At 37.4% G+C, this 13,294-nt stretch overlaps 1 protein-coding gene across 5 annotated transcripts in view; it reads left to right on the top strand.

The window, feature by feature from the left end:
- TAFA2 (TAFA chemokine like family member 2) overlaps nucleotides 1-13,294 on the top strand; it is a 510,015-nt gene that overhangs the window by 336,924 nt on the left and 159,797 nt on the right. For all 5 annotated transcript variants that reach the window (XR_010579472.2, XR_006690521.3, XM_045365537.3 and 2 more), the window contains one exon: nucleotides 5,228-5,334. Coding sequence is in view for 3 of the 5 variants with exons in the window: in XM_045365537.3 (XP_045221472.1) it covers nucleotides 5,229-5,334 (106 nt within the window). In the remaining 2 variants the exon portion in view is untranslated. The remainder of the gene's footprint in view (nucleotides 1-5,227; nucleotides 5,335-13,294) is intronic.

Genomic DNA, 13,294 nt, shown 5'->3' with positions numbered 1-13,294 from the left:
AGCCCTTTGTCAGATGAGTAGATTGCAAAAATTTTCTCCCATTCTGTAGGTTGCCTGTTTACTCTGATGGTAGTTTCTTTTGCTGTGCAGAAGCTCTTTAGTTTAATTGGACCCCATTTGTCAATTTTGGGTTTTGTTGCCATTGCTTTTGGTGTTTTAGACATGAAGTCCTTGCCCGTGCCTATGTCCTGAATGGTATTACCTAGGTTTTCTTTTAGGATTTTTGTGGTTTTAGGTCTAACATTTAAATCTCTAATCCATCTTGAATTAATTTTCGTATAAGGAGTAAGGAAAAGATCCAGTTTCAGCTTTCTACTTATGGCTAGCCAATTTTCCCAGCACCATTTATTATATGGGGAAAACTTTCCCCATTTCTTGTTTTTCTCAGGTTTATCAAAGATCAGATGGCTGTAGATGTGTGGCATTATTTCTGAGGGCTCTGTTCTGTTCCATTGGTCTATATCTCTGTTTTGGTACCAGTACCGTGCTGTTTTGGTTACTGTAGCCTTGCAGTGTAGTTCAAAGTCAGGTAGCATGATGCCTCCAGCTTTGTTCTTTTGGCTTAGGATTGTCTTGGCAATGCGGGCTCTTTTTTGGTTCCATATGAACTTTAAAGCAGTTTTTTCCAATTCTGGGAAAAAAGTCATTGGTAGCTTAATAGGGATGACATTGAATCTATAAATTACTTCGGGGAGTATGGCCATTTTCACAGTATTGATTCTCCCTATCCATGAGCATGGTATGTTCTTCCATTTGTTTGTGTCCTGTTTTATTTCACTGAGGAGTGGTTTGTAGTTCTCCTTGAAGAGGTCCTTTACATCCCTTGTAAGCTGGATTCCTAGGTATTTTATTCTCTTTGAAAGTATTGCAAATGGGAGTTCATTCATGATTTGGCTCTCTGTTTGTCTATTACTGGTGTATAAGAATGCTTATGATTTTTTGCACATTGATTTTGTATCCTGAGACTTTGCTGAAATTCATTATCAGCTTAAGGAGATTTTGGACTGAGACAATGGGGTTTTCTAAATATACAATCATGTCATCTGCAAACAGGGACAATTTGACTTCTTCTTTTCCTAACTGAATACCCTTGATTTCTTTCTCTTGCCTGATTGCCCTAGCCAGAACTTCCAACAGTATGTTGAATAGGAGTGGTGAGAGAGGGCATCCCTGTCTTGTGCCAGTTTTCAAAGGGAATGCTTCCAGTTTTTGCCCATTCAGTATGATATTGGCTGTGGGTTTGTCAGAAATAACTCTTATTATTTTGAGATACATTCCATCAATACCGAATTTATTGAGAGTTTTTAGCATGAAAGGCTGTTGAATATTTTCAAAGACATTTTCTGCATCTATTGAGATAATCATGTGGTTTTTGTCTTTGGTTCTGTTTATATGCTGGATTACATTTATTGATTTGCATATGTTGAACCAGCCTTGCATCCCAGGGATGAAGCCCACTTGATCATGGTGGATAAGTTTTTGATATGCTGCTGCATTCGGTTTGCCAGTATTTTATTGAGAGTTTTTGCATCGATGTTCATCAGGGATATTGGGCTAAAATTCTCTTTTATTGTTGTGTCTCTGTGAGGCTATGATATCAGGATGATGTTGGCATCACAAAATGAGTTAGGGAGGATTCCCTCTTTTTTTTATTGATTGGAATAGTTTCAGAAGGAATGGTACCAGCTCCTCCTTGTATCTCTGGTAGAATTCGGCTGTGAATCCATCTTGTCCTGGACTTTTTTGGTTGGTAGGCTATTAATTCTTGCCTCAATTTCAGAGCCTGCTATTGGTCTATTCAGGGATTCAACTTCTTCCTGGTTTAGACTTGGAAGAGTGTAAGTGTCCAGGAAATTATCCATTTCTTCTAGGTTTTCTAGTTTATTTGAATAGAGGTGTTTATAGTATTATCTGATGGTAGTTTGTATTTCTGTGGGGTTGGTGTTGATATACCCTTTATCATTTTTTATTGCATCTATTTGATTCTTCTCTCTTTTCTTCTTTCTTAGTCTTGTTAGCAGTCTATCAATTTTTTTGATCTTTTCCAAAAACCAGCACCTGGATCCATTGATTTTTTTGGAGGGTTTTTGTGTCTCTCCTTCAGTTCTTCTCTGATCTTAGTTATTCCTTGCCTCCTGTAGCTTTGGAATGTGTTTGCTCTTGCTTCTCTAGTTCTTTTAATTGTGAAATTAGGGTGTCAATTTTAGATCTTTCCTGCTTTGCCTTGCGGGCATTTAGTGTTATAAATTTCCCGCTACACACTGCTTTAAATGTTTCCCAGAGATTCTGGTATGTTGTATCTTTGTTCCCATTGGTTTCAAAGAACATCTTTATTTCTGCCTTCATTTCGTTATGTACCCAGTAGTCATTCAGGAGCAGGTTGTTCAGCCTCCATGTAGTTGAGCAGTTTTGATTGAATCTCTTAGTCCTGAGTTCTAGTTTAATTTCACTGTGGTCTGAGAGACAGTTTATTATAATTTCTGTTCTTTTACATTTGCTCAGGAGTGCTTTACTTCCAACTATGTGGTCAATTTTGGGATAAGTGCGATGTGGTGCTGAGAAGAACGTATATTCTGTTTATTTAGAGTAGAGAGTTCTGTAGATGTCTATTAGGTTCACTTGGTGCAGAGTTGAGTTCAATCCTGGATATCCTTGTTAACTTTCTGTGTCATTGATCTGTGTAATGTTGACAGCAGGGTGTTAAAGTCTCCCATTATTATTGTATGGGAGGCTAAGTCTCTTTGTAAGTCTCTAAGGATTTGCCCTATGAATCTGGGTCCTCCTGTATTGGGTGCATATATATTTAGGATAGTTAGCTCTTCCTGATGAATTGATCCCTTTACCATTATGTAATGGCCTTCTTTGTCTCTTTTGATCTTTGATGGTTTAAAGTCTGTTTTATCAGAGACTAGGATTGCAACCCCTGCTTTTTTTTGTTCTCCATTTGCTTGGTAGATCTTCCTCCATCCCTTTATTTTGAGCCTGTGTGTGTCTCTGCATGTGAGATGGGTCTTCTGAATACAGCAAACTGATGGGTCTTGACTCTTTATCCAATATGCCATCTGTGTCTTTTAAATGGACCATTTAGTCCATTTACATCTAACGTTAATATTGTTATGTGTGAACTTGATCCTGTCATTATGATATTAGCTGGTTATTTTGCTCATTAGTTGATGCAGTTTCTTCCTAGCATCGATGGTCTTTACATTTTGGCATGTTTTTGCAATGGCTGGTACTGGTTGTTCCTTTCCATGTTTAGTCCATCCTTCAGGGTCTCTTGTAGGGCATGCCTGGTGGTGACAAAATCTCTAAGCATTTGCTTGTCTGTAAAGGATTTTTATTTCTCCTTCACTTATGAAACTTAGTTTGGCTGGATATGAAATTCTGGGTTGAAAATTCTTTTCTTTAAGAATGTTGAATTTTGGCCCATGTTCTCTTCTGGCTTGTAGAGTTTCTGCTGAGAGATCTGTTGTTAGTTTGATGGACTTCCCTTTGTGGGTAACCCAACCTTTCTCTCTGGCTGCCCTTAACATATTTTCCTCATCTCAACTTTGGTGAATCTGACAATTATGTGTTTTGGAGTTGCCCTTCTCGAGGAGTATCTTTGTGGTGTTCTCTATATTTCCTGAATTTGAATATGGCCTGCCTGACTAGGTTGGGGAAGTTCTCTAGATGATATCCTGCAGATTGTTTTCCAACTTGGTTACATTTTCCCCATCACTTTCAGGCACACCAGTCAGACATAGATTTGGTCTTTTCACATAATCCCATATTTTCTGGCGGCTTTGTTCATTTCTTTTTACTCTTTTTTCTCTACACTCTCTTCTCGCTTCATTTCATTCATTTGATCTTCAATCACTGATACTCTTTCTTCCAGTTGATCGAGTTGGTTACTGAAACTTGTGCATTTGTCATGTAGTTCTCGTGTTATGGTTTTCATGTCTATCAGTTCTTTTATGGTCTTCTTTGCATTGATTATTCTAGTTCTCCATTCAGCCATTCTTTTTTCAAGGTTTTTAGTTTCTTTGCGCGGGTACGTAGTTCCTCCTTTAGCTTGAGTAGTTTGATCAACTGAAGCTTTCTTCTCTCAACTTGTCAAAGTCATTGTCCGTCCAGCTTTGTTCTGTTGCTTCAGCTCTTGCTAGTTGGACAGCACCCACTCACCAGCACCGACTGTCCGACATGCCCCAGTGAGATGAACCCGGTACCTCAGTTGAAAATGCAGAAATCACCCATCTTCTGTGTTGCTCAGGCTGGGAGCTGGAGGTTGGAGCTGTTCCTATTTGGCCATCTTGGGCGCCCTCCCCCCATCCTTTAGTTATTAATGCAAGAATTTTAGAATTAGACAATTCTGGGTTTATATTTTTATTGTCATTAAATGTGGTCCGGGCAAATTTCCAAATTTCCTCATCTACAAAATGGCGATGGACATACCTACAGGCCAAATTTATTCTTCAGAACTAATGAAAGAATGTTGTAGAAAGTAAGTTCTGAACTTTTATTATAGGCAGCTATTGTTTTGTTATAACATTTTTTCTTTTCTTTAGTTTTATGAGTTCAACATGAAAATGTTGATTTGGTGTTTTTCATTCTACTTTTTCATTTTTCTCCTACCTCTGGGAATGCACATCAAGGTGGAATCCAACAATATTGTGTCGCCTGTATTGGAGTTGTGTACATTAGGAGCATCAGGTTACTTTGCAGTAAGAAATGTATATAACCAGATGATTTTAAAAAAGCACATTAGGAATAATAGATTTGAAGTGAGCATATTCTGTGCAGGAATTCATCTAAGCAGTTATAGCTAAACTGTTACACTGTCCATTTGACTTGACAATTCTTAGGAAAAAAGTAAAATAATAAGGCATTTATTTAAAGATTTTCCAAATGACTGTGCCTTGGATTTTGTTAATAAATTAAATCTATGTTTATATGGAGAGAAATGTGATAATATTTCCAAACTGATTTAGGCTATGGTTAAGTGGATGAAGACTGACTGAGGCAGGACTTTGCTCATCTCTTGCATCATATCAAGGTACTTTGGAAAACCTTTATTTTCTCTAATCATCATTTATATACAGTGAACAGCATTTTAAATACAAGAAATACAGTTTTCAGGAGTTGAAGGGGTTAAAGTATAGTGTAAGTCTTTAAATGTAGCACAATTATTATGGAAAAGCTATGAATTTACATCCTTATGATTTTTGTTATTATTTTTTATTTGTAGGATGAGTAAGAGATACTTACAGAAAGCAACAAAAGGAAAACTGCTAATAATAATATTTATTGTAACCTTGTGGGGAAAAGTCGTATCCAGTGCAAACCATCATAAAGGTAAGCTTTTCAGTTTTTTTTCTCTACTGTTTGTGGATGATGACTACCCTTAACACAGGCTGTTATGTTTTGCCTCCACTGGTCTGTTAAATTTTACTAGGTATAGATTCTCCCCCTGGCAGTTTTCTTTAAGTAATAATGCAGAGTTATCTCTAAGATGGCTTTGATTGGGAAAGATGATATTTTCAGAATTAATGCCATTTCTGCAAATAGTGTTCAAAGAATATGGAAATATAACTATACCTTTCCTTCCCTTTTTAGATAGTGATATTAAAAAATTGAGTTGGCATATAATAAAGTTTCAGATTGCACTCATCCTGGTAAAGAAAGTATCTGTAATGATATGTATCTTAATAATACGTCTATATGTAAATTTTCTTTCAATGCTTTTTGTGGGTCATGTTTCTTTATGTCAGAGGACCACTTTGACCACCCTTTGGACACTGCCCCTGGTATGATATTCAGCAGACTCAATTCTGCCACTGAACAGAGTGAGAATATTTGTTCTATACATATGTGTTAAGCTTGACAGCTCACAATTACATTCTTTCTGCCCTCTTTCTTGGCTATGAGACTCAATATAATGAATAACTACTTTTTCCATGAGGCTATTTCTGAACTGTCCCTATCATAATCAAGTATTCATAACCTGAGAAATCAATTTAGATTTTTCTGTAAAATATGATTTTATAATTTAATTCTCTGCCCACTATAAAGTCTAGAGACTAACAACTTAGTTTCTCATTCTATTTTTGGGTGAAGGGGGAATTAAGACTGCTTTGAATTCTGTAACACTTAAATTAGTTACACATGTCCATTTAATTAGCATTACATGGAACATTAACACCAGGGAGAGAAAAGACGTGGTGTGTGGGACTGACGCTTACAAGACTAATCTCTTCCCCCGCTATTTAAAATCAAGAAGGGACATCTTGCAAAATAAAATTTTATGAAGAGTTTTTTCATATTTCATTATCCTGTTTTCTACCCACAATATGTTTTCATGTGTGTGAATATATATTCATATATTTTTTATTCTCCTTTTCTTTAATACAGCACACTGATCCACAGATAAGACTTTAAATTCTCTTTAATAATTTTTATCAGTGTAAAATTATGAAGATGTTGAAGATGACATTCCCTGTGGTCTCAAATTGGCAACAACAAACCAGACCAAAGAACGAAGCAGTATTAAATACTCATCTTTTAAAAGAGCTGCCATCCAATAGGGCCAAGCCCTGCCTTGGACTTAACAAGAAAACACACCCCATCCTCATTATTCTGATGGTCACCTTAGTGCCCCTTCCCAGTTTTTGAAAGAAGAACTGGGAGGAGTGGGGGATCATAGGAATTGTGGGCATCAGGCTAGCACAGCAAGTGTTCATGATAAAGATACTTTCTCATGTCCAAAGCCAAATGATGGGGTATCTTAAAGAATCACTCATAAAGACTGCTCACAGTGTATATTGCATGCTATTGTCAAAGCTACTTTAAGACATTTAAATTGTGTTATGTTCTATGCTCTCTGAAACTAAGATCTTTTCTTCTTGCCAAGAAAATAGTCCTTGAACATAAGAAATTACACATCGTGTCAGAAAACTTAAATTGTCAAACCTGGTACATTACAGAGGATAGCGTTTTCTGTTTTGCTTTTCCCTTTCCACACTGCCACTGATACTTTGGATGAAGATTTTATGAAAGTTTTCTCCCATCCTCCATTTTTCTTTCTTTTGTTCTTTTTTCTTTCTTTTCTTTATATTTTCTGTACAAAATATCCTTTTTGTTTTGAGCTATTTTACATATAAAATAAGTGTTGTGTATATGTAAGTTGTAGACCATGCTCATAAAATGATTACTCATGCGCTCACCATCCAAGAAAGGCTGGGCTGCTATCTCCCTACGTGCAAAGCCCAGACTTTGGAGACTCCTTTGGGGTATCTGACCTGTGGAAGGATACAGTTACATTCTAAATGGTTAAGTAAGAACCTAAGATCCTTTCCACCTCATTTCAAAGGAACAGAAGATTTTTCTCTCCTTTCAGGAGTGGGAGGGGAATGGCTGTCTCTCTCCTGTACATAAATGAAAATAATCCATTGTTTGCTGTCAGTCATCTATGGAATGTTCGGCTATCAATGTAGGACATTTGGCTTGGCTTTCATCAGGGTTAAGGCTTAGGGCGAGGCAGGCCAGTTCACTTTCTATTTATTGTGAGTTAATTAGTAAGAAATCAGTTTCTGATCCAGAACACCTTGGTGAGCATTCAAGATAAAAGTAATAAAGATGAATATTAGAAACTCGACAGACTAAAGAGCATTACAGATGCCAACTCATTTAATCTCATAACCATCTATGTGGTAGATACTATTTTTAAAACTATTTTTAGAGATCAGAAACTATGGCAAAGACAAGTTAAGTAATTCGTCCCAAGTTGCCCAGTTAGGAGCTATTGGAGGCAGGGTTCAAATCTAGGCAGTCTTGCTCCATATAACCATGAAATATATGTACTAGTGAATTTCTTTTTACTTACACAATTTAGGATTTATTCAATTTCCAGAGTATCTAAATTGGTGTCTCTCATGAACTCTGAAAAATTATAGGCACCATCTCCTGAAATGTAGTTTCTCCACCCACCACTGTCTCTACTAAACTAGAATGCTGGCTAGGTATTAGGTATATGTCAGATTTTTCACTCTTTTCTTTATGTATTTCAACCTTTATTTTATATGTATATTTTACCTTCAAGTCTCTGTGCTTTATTCTGGGCTATTTATTCACATTTTTATTCTACCACACTAATTCTATATTCCCTTGGGTCTAATCTACTCTTTAATTCACACATTAAATTTTAATTTTATTATATTGTACCAAAATTTTGTCTTTTTTCTTGCTAATCTGCAAGCTTTTGATAGCTTTTTGTTTTCACTCATGTTTTCAGGTTTCTCTTTTTATATATCACTACATATACAGTAATAGAAATATATGGTGTATATATATATAAATAGAAATATATACCATATATGTCTATATATTACTAGCTGATGATCCTATTTTATGCAATTTTGTGTTTTCCTCCTAGTGACTTTCACTCATGGTAATTTATTTATTTTAGGACTTCTGAGTTTTAAGAAAAATTTTGTGAGCTAATGCTAATCAGAATTGTATTTGTAAGAATCTTAAAGGCCTGTCATTATAATGTATTATTTCAGAGGCAATTTGCATATGACATGAGTCTTAGGCAGGGTTTTTTGGAAGCAGAGCCAAGTCAGGAATTCTTGTTTACGTGATTTATTGAAAGAGTGCTCTCAGGAGAATGAGAGCAAGTGAAGCAGGCTAGAGCGGGAGGTAAAAACTAAGCACAAATAGAGTCTCAGCTGGAGAATCGCCCAGTCTGCTCCTATGGGGAATCTCTGAGACATGAATTGTTCCACAGAGATGGTCCCTCCTTGAGGCGGGTTAGATGGCCTCATCTACCCTTGTGTCCGTGGGCCATTAGCTACTGGCCTGTTCTCCATGGTAAGGAGTAGCCTCTCTGGGGAAGTGGCTCATCTTTAGGAGAAAGTAAGTCTCTAAAGAAGGGGACACTTGTGAACTGTGATCAGAGAACATTCACAGCAAGTGGAGGAAAGGTGCACAGCCCTAAAAGATTTTGGTAGTGTATCAGCAGCTACATTCCAGTGCAGTCTACTCACAGCCCTCAGATCCACCTGCTTCTCACTGAAAGTCACTCCATCCAGGCAAAGCTTATTCAAGATTTTGATTGGTCACAATTTTCAAGAAGACTTACTAGAAGAGGAATAGTAAGAGTCCCGCTAATGCAGTTGGTGCTCATGGCCTGTCCACCCTACGCCCAGCCATTCTAGATTTTCCTCTCTGTTTGCTAGCACTTCTACTCATGTAGGAGGCTTTCCTAGTGTTCTAAGAGTTCTGAGCCCTGGATTACCATTCTCTTGCTGCTGTACTTATACATTGGTAGTTGTAACTGGGCACGGGAATGCCACAAGATGCCCCAGTGCATCATCTGAGTACCTAATATATTCCTTTCTGCCTCTAGTGCACAGCAGCTGTCGTCTTCCTCATGGTCATCAGGGACCTTTACATTTACCCCATCAATATTAAACTCCTTTTCTCTCTCTCTCTGGTCTATCAGTATAAGGAGCACAGACTGATTGGTGATCAGGCAACAGCTGTAGCTTTGTGTTTAGTGGCACTATTACTGTTTCCACTGGTAAACTTATCTGCTTTCTGGAAACAAGTTCTCCTAGACCCCTATAATAGTATATTGGTCATTTCAGTTGGATATTTCTCATGGAAAAGTTGTTTTTTACTTAATGATTTTTGAGTACCTACATTAAGGCCTGAGAATATAGCAGGTACAGAAAAGAGACAAAAATCTTTGTCTTCATGGGATATTTATTCTAGAAGTGGAAAAATAGGTAATAAGAAAAATAAATAAAATGGGATGTTTTATGATATACATGCTCTGGAAAATATATGAAGGAAGAAAGCATATAGGATGTATTCAGGAAGGAATAGAATTTTAAATAGGCCTTTGGGTAAGATCTAAAGTTTCCAGTGGAGTCAGCTAGTGGGAGTATTCAGGGAAAGGATGCTCCAGGCAAAGCAGCAATAGGTATGAATGCTTTCAATCATGCCCATAGACAATTAGAAATAGCAAGGAGGATGGCGTGCATAGAATATTTAAGGGAGAGAGTGGTAGATAGGTCATTATGGAGCAAGTAAATGTAGAATATGAAAGAACCAAATAAATAAATACCTCTGCCAAAATACAAATACAATAATATCCTGCTCTCAAGAGCCACCAATGGACAATTTTATTACTCCGTTTTCTGAACATGACATAGGAACACTATAGACATCCAGACCATTTGAATTTGAAAAAATGGGTATCTAAAAATCAGAAATTGTTGTCATCTTCTTAATAAAACCTTCTGTGCTTTGAGAACTAACAGTTCCTTACATACAAACAGATAAGTTTACTGCTCAAACTGCCACAGAAAGATTCTGCCTCGAATTCTTACAATTATATTGAGCTGGGCATTTCGGAAGGGATTAAGTCAGAGTATTGTGACAGCCAGTCAGAAAGAATGAGCAGTGTTTTCCCCTTGGAAGCAATTACATTAGGTGCAGCTTCTGATATTGGGGATCAGAGAGCAAACATTTTAGTTTAGGACTCCAAGTTCCCAACAGAAAAATATAGTCATTAATCTTAGAAGGCTAATATGTTTTCTTGTCTTTTCTTTCCTTACCCATCACATCTAAACTAAATCTCCGGAGAATGAGTCATCATTGGGTTTGGGGGTTGGAAAAGAATTTTTATTTTGTTTGAAAGAGATACACACAGGTGAGTTATATCCAGGAACAAAAAGGAGCCTAAAAAAGTTAGTTTGATTAGCCAAGGTTGAATATATATTATCCTCATTGTAATACAAGCTAATTACTGGTATGAGTGAGAACTTTTGATTGAATGGATCTTTTTCAAAGAAAAACAAGCATTTTAAAATTTTATTTTACTTGTAATTGATATGTGATAATTGTACTTATTTACAGAGTACAGTGTGATGTTTCATTACGTGTATACAGTATGGTGATAACCAAATTTTAAAATAAAGATGTTTTTCAGTTCAAAGCCTGAGAGACACAGCCATAAATTTTTTTTGGTGGATCTTCATTTGTTTGTTGATTCATTTGATAGTTTATTCATTTATCCAACCAACTATCCATGAAATATATGGTGAGTGTCTGTTAAGTGTTGGGCTTTAAGCCAAACTCTGGAGATACAAAAGTGAGCAGGCTGGGCACAATGGCTTATTCCTATAATCCCAGCACTTTGGGAAGCAGAGATGAAAGGATCGCTTGAAGCCAGGAGTTTGAGACCAGCCTGGGCAACAAAGTGAGAACCCATTTCTAAGAAAAATGATTAAAAAAAATTATCCAGGTGTGGTGGCCTGTGCCTGTAGTCCCAGCTACTTGGGAGGCTGAGGTGGGAGCATTGCTTTCAAGATTACATTGAGCTAGGATCATGCCACTGCACTCCAGCCTGAGTGGCAGAACCAGACCCTGTCTCTTCAAAAAAAAAAAAAAAAAAAAAAAAAAAAAAAAAAAAAACAGGCGAGACCACGCACGGTGACCCATGCCTGTAATCCCAGCACTTAGGGAGGCGGAACCCGGTGGATCACTTGAGGTCAGGATTTCGAGACCAGCCTGGCCAACATGGTGAAACCGCATCTCTACTAAAAAATACAAAAATTAGCCAGGTGTGGTGGCATGTGCCGCTAATCCCAGTTACTCCAGAGGCTGAGGTGGGAGAATCGCTTGAACCCAGGAGGCGGAGGTTGCAGTGAGACAAGATTGCACCACTGCACTCCAGCCTGAGCGATGGAGGGAGACTCTGTCAAAGAAAACGAAACAGAAGTGAGCAAAACAGACATGACTCGTGTCCTAGTGATACAGTATATTGAAGGAGAAAAACATTAATCAGATAATAACACAAATAGTTAATTACAAATGGTATTAAAGTGCTGTGAAGATAAAATTTCAGGATAAGAGTATATAAACGGTAAAATGGATAGGGTACAGTTTCAGGGAAGACTTTTCTAGGGAGGAGACATTGGAGCTGAGATCTGAATGAAGACAGAGGAAGGGTTAGACATCCAGGCAAGAGCAGCAGCCTATGCCAAGCTACTGAGACATGAAGGAAAGAATTCACTGGAGCTGAAATAAGACTGCTGTGACTGGAGAGCAGAGAGCAAAGAGGATAGTGATGCACAGTTAGCCTGGGGAGGTGGCTGGGATAGATCCTTTGGGGGAAATATTCAGAATGCTGATTTTCTTACAGTTTAAATTGTTTGATCCAGTTTAGCCTAGGATATTAGTAGGATCTCTTAGGCTGGCTTACAGCTATTAGGATGTACACCAAAGTTTAAGAGCGCTGATTTATAATTCATGGTGTTTTTCTTGTTGATAAAAACAATTGGATTAATGTCCTAAGAGAAAGAAAAATAGCTAGAACATAAACTGACTGTATTCTAGACTTATGACACATTTTTATTATGTATTTTATTGAATTTTCAAAGTAATATATATTTATTTGAGAAACTTTGGAAAGAAAGAAAAATACCAAGAAGATAAATCAAGTTACTCATAATTTTTCCATGCAGAAATTATTAAACAACATTTGGACTTCTTTTCATCTGGTTTAATTCATAAACGTGTTATAGATACTGGAGAGCATGGTGTTCATTATTTTATGTATTCATACATTTATTAACAAAGACTAATTGTAAGAGATTATGTTGCCCTGAGTTAGTGATTCTGTTTTAAACCATGCAGGCAGAGTTGCTAGTTTCTAAGAGTTATGCTTTCATAATCTGATTCTTTTCTCCTCTTTTTTATGCTAAAATATTCCATGTTTATATAATAGTAAATAAAACACCTACATATTATGAAAAATAAATATAAAGCAAATTACTGTGCAATTATCAGCCAGGACAATAAATAGAATGTTGTCAGCCCCTTGGAGTCGCTGAATACAACCCCTCCTCCCACAGAGGTATCCCTTTCCCAACTTCTTGTTTTTGAACAACAGAATATTGCTTTGTCTGAGCGGGGCATGGTGGCTCACGCCTGTAATCTCAGCACTTTGGGAGGCTGAGGCAGACAGATCACGAGTTCAGGAGTTTGAGACCAGCCTGGCCAATATGGCGAAACCCTGTCTCTACTAAAAATACAAAAAATTAGCTGGGCATGGTGGCGCATGCCTATGGTCCCAGCTACTCCGGTGGTTGAGGCAGAAGAATCACTTGAACCCAGGAGGCGGAAGTTGCAGTGAGCCGAGATCACGCCGCTGCACTCCAGCCTGGGCGACAGAGCGAGACTCTGTCTCAAAAACAAAAACAAAAACAGAATATTGCTTTGTCTGGTGCTATGGTTTGGCTCTGTG

The sequence above is a fragment of the Macaca fascicularis genome, chromosome 11 (genome assembly GCF_037993035.2).
Source record: "Macaca fascicularis isolate 582-1 chromosome 11, T2T-MFA8v1.1".
NCBI lineage: Eukaryota > Metazoa > Chordata > Mammalia > Primates > Cercopithecidae > Macaca > Macaca fascicularis.
Note: the sequence above shows the minus strand (reverse complement) of the source record. Positions and strands in the feature narration are given on the sequence as shown.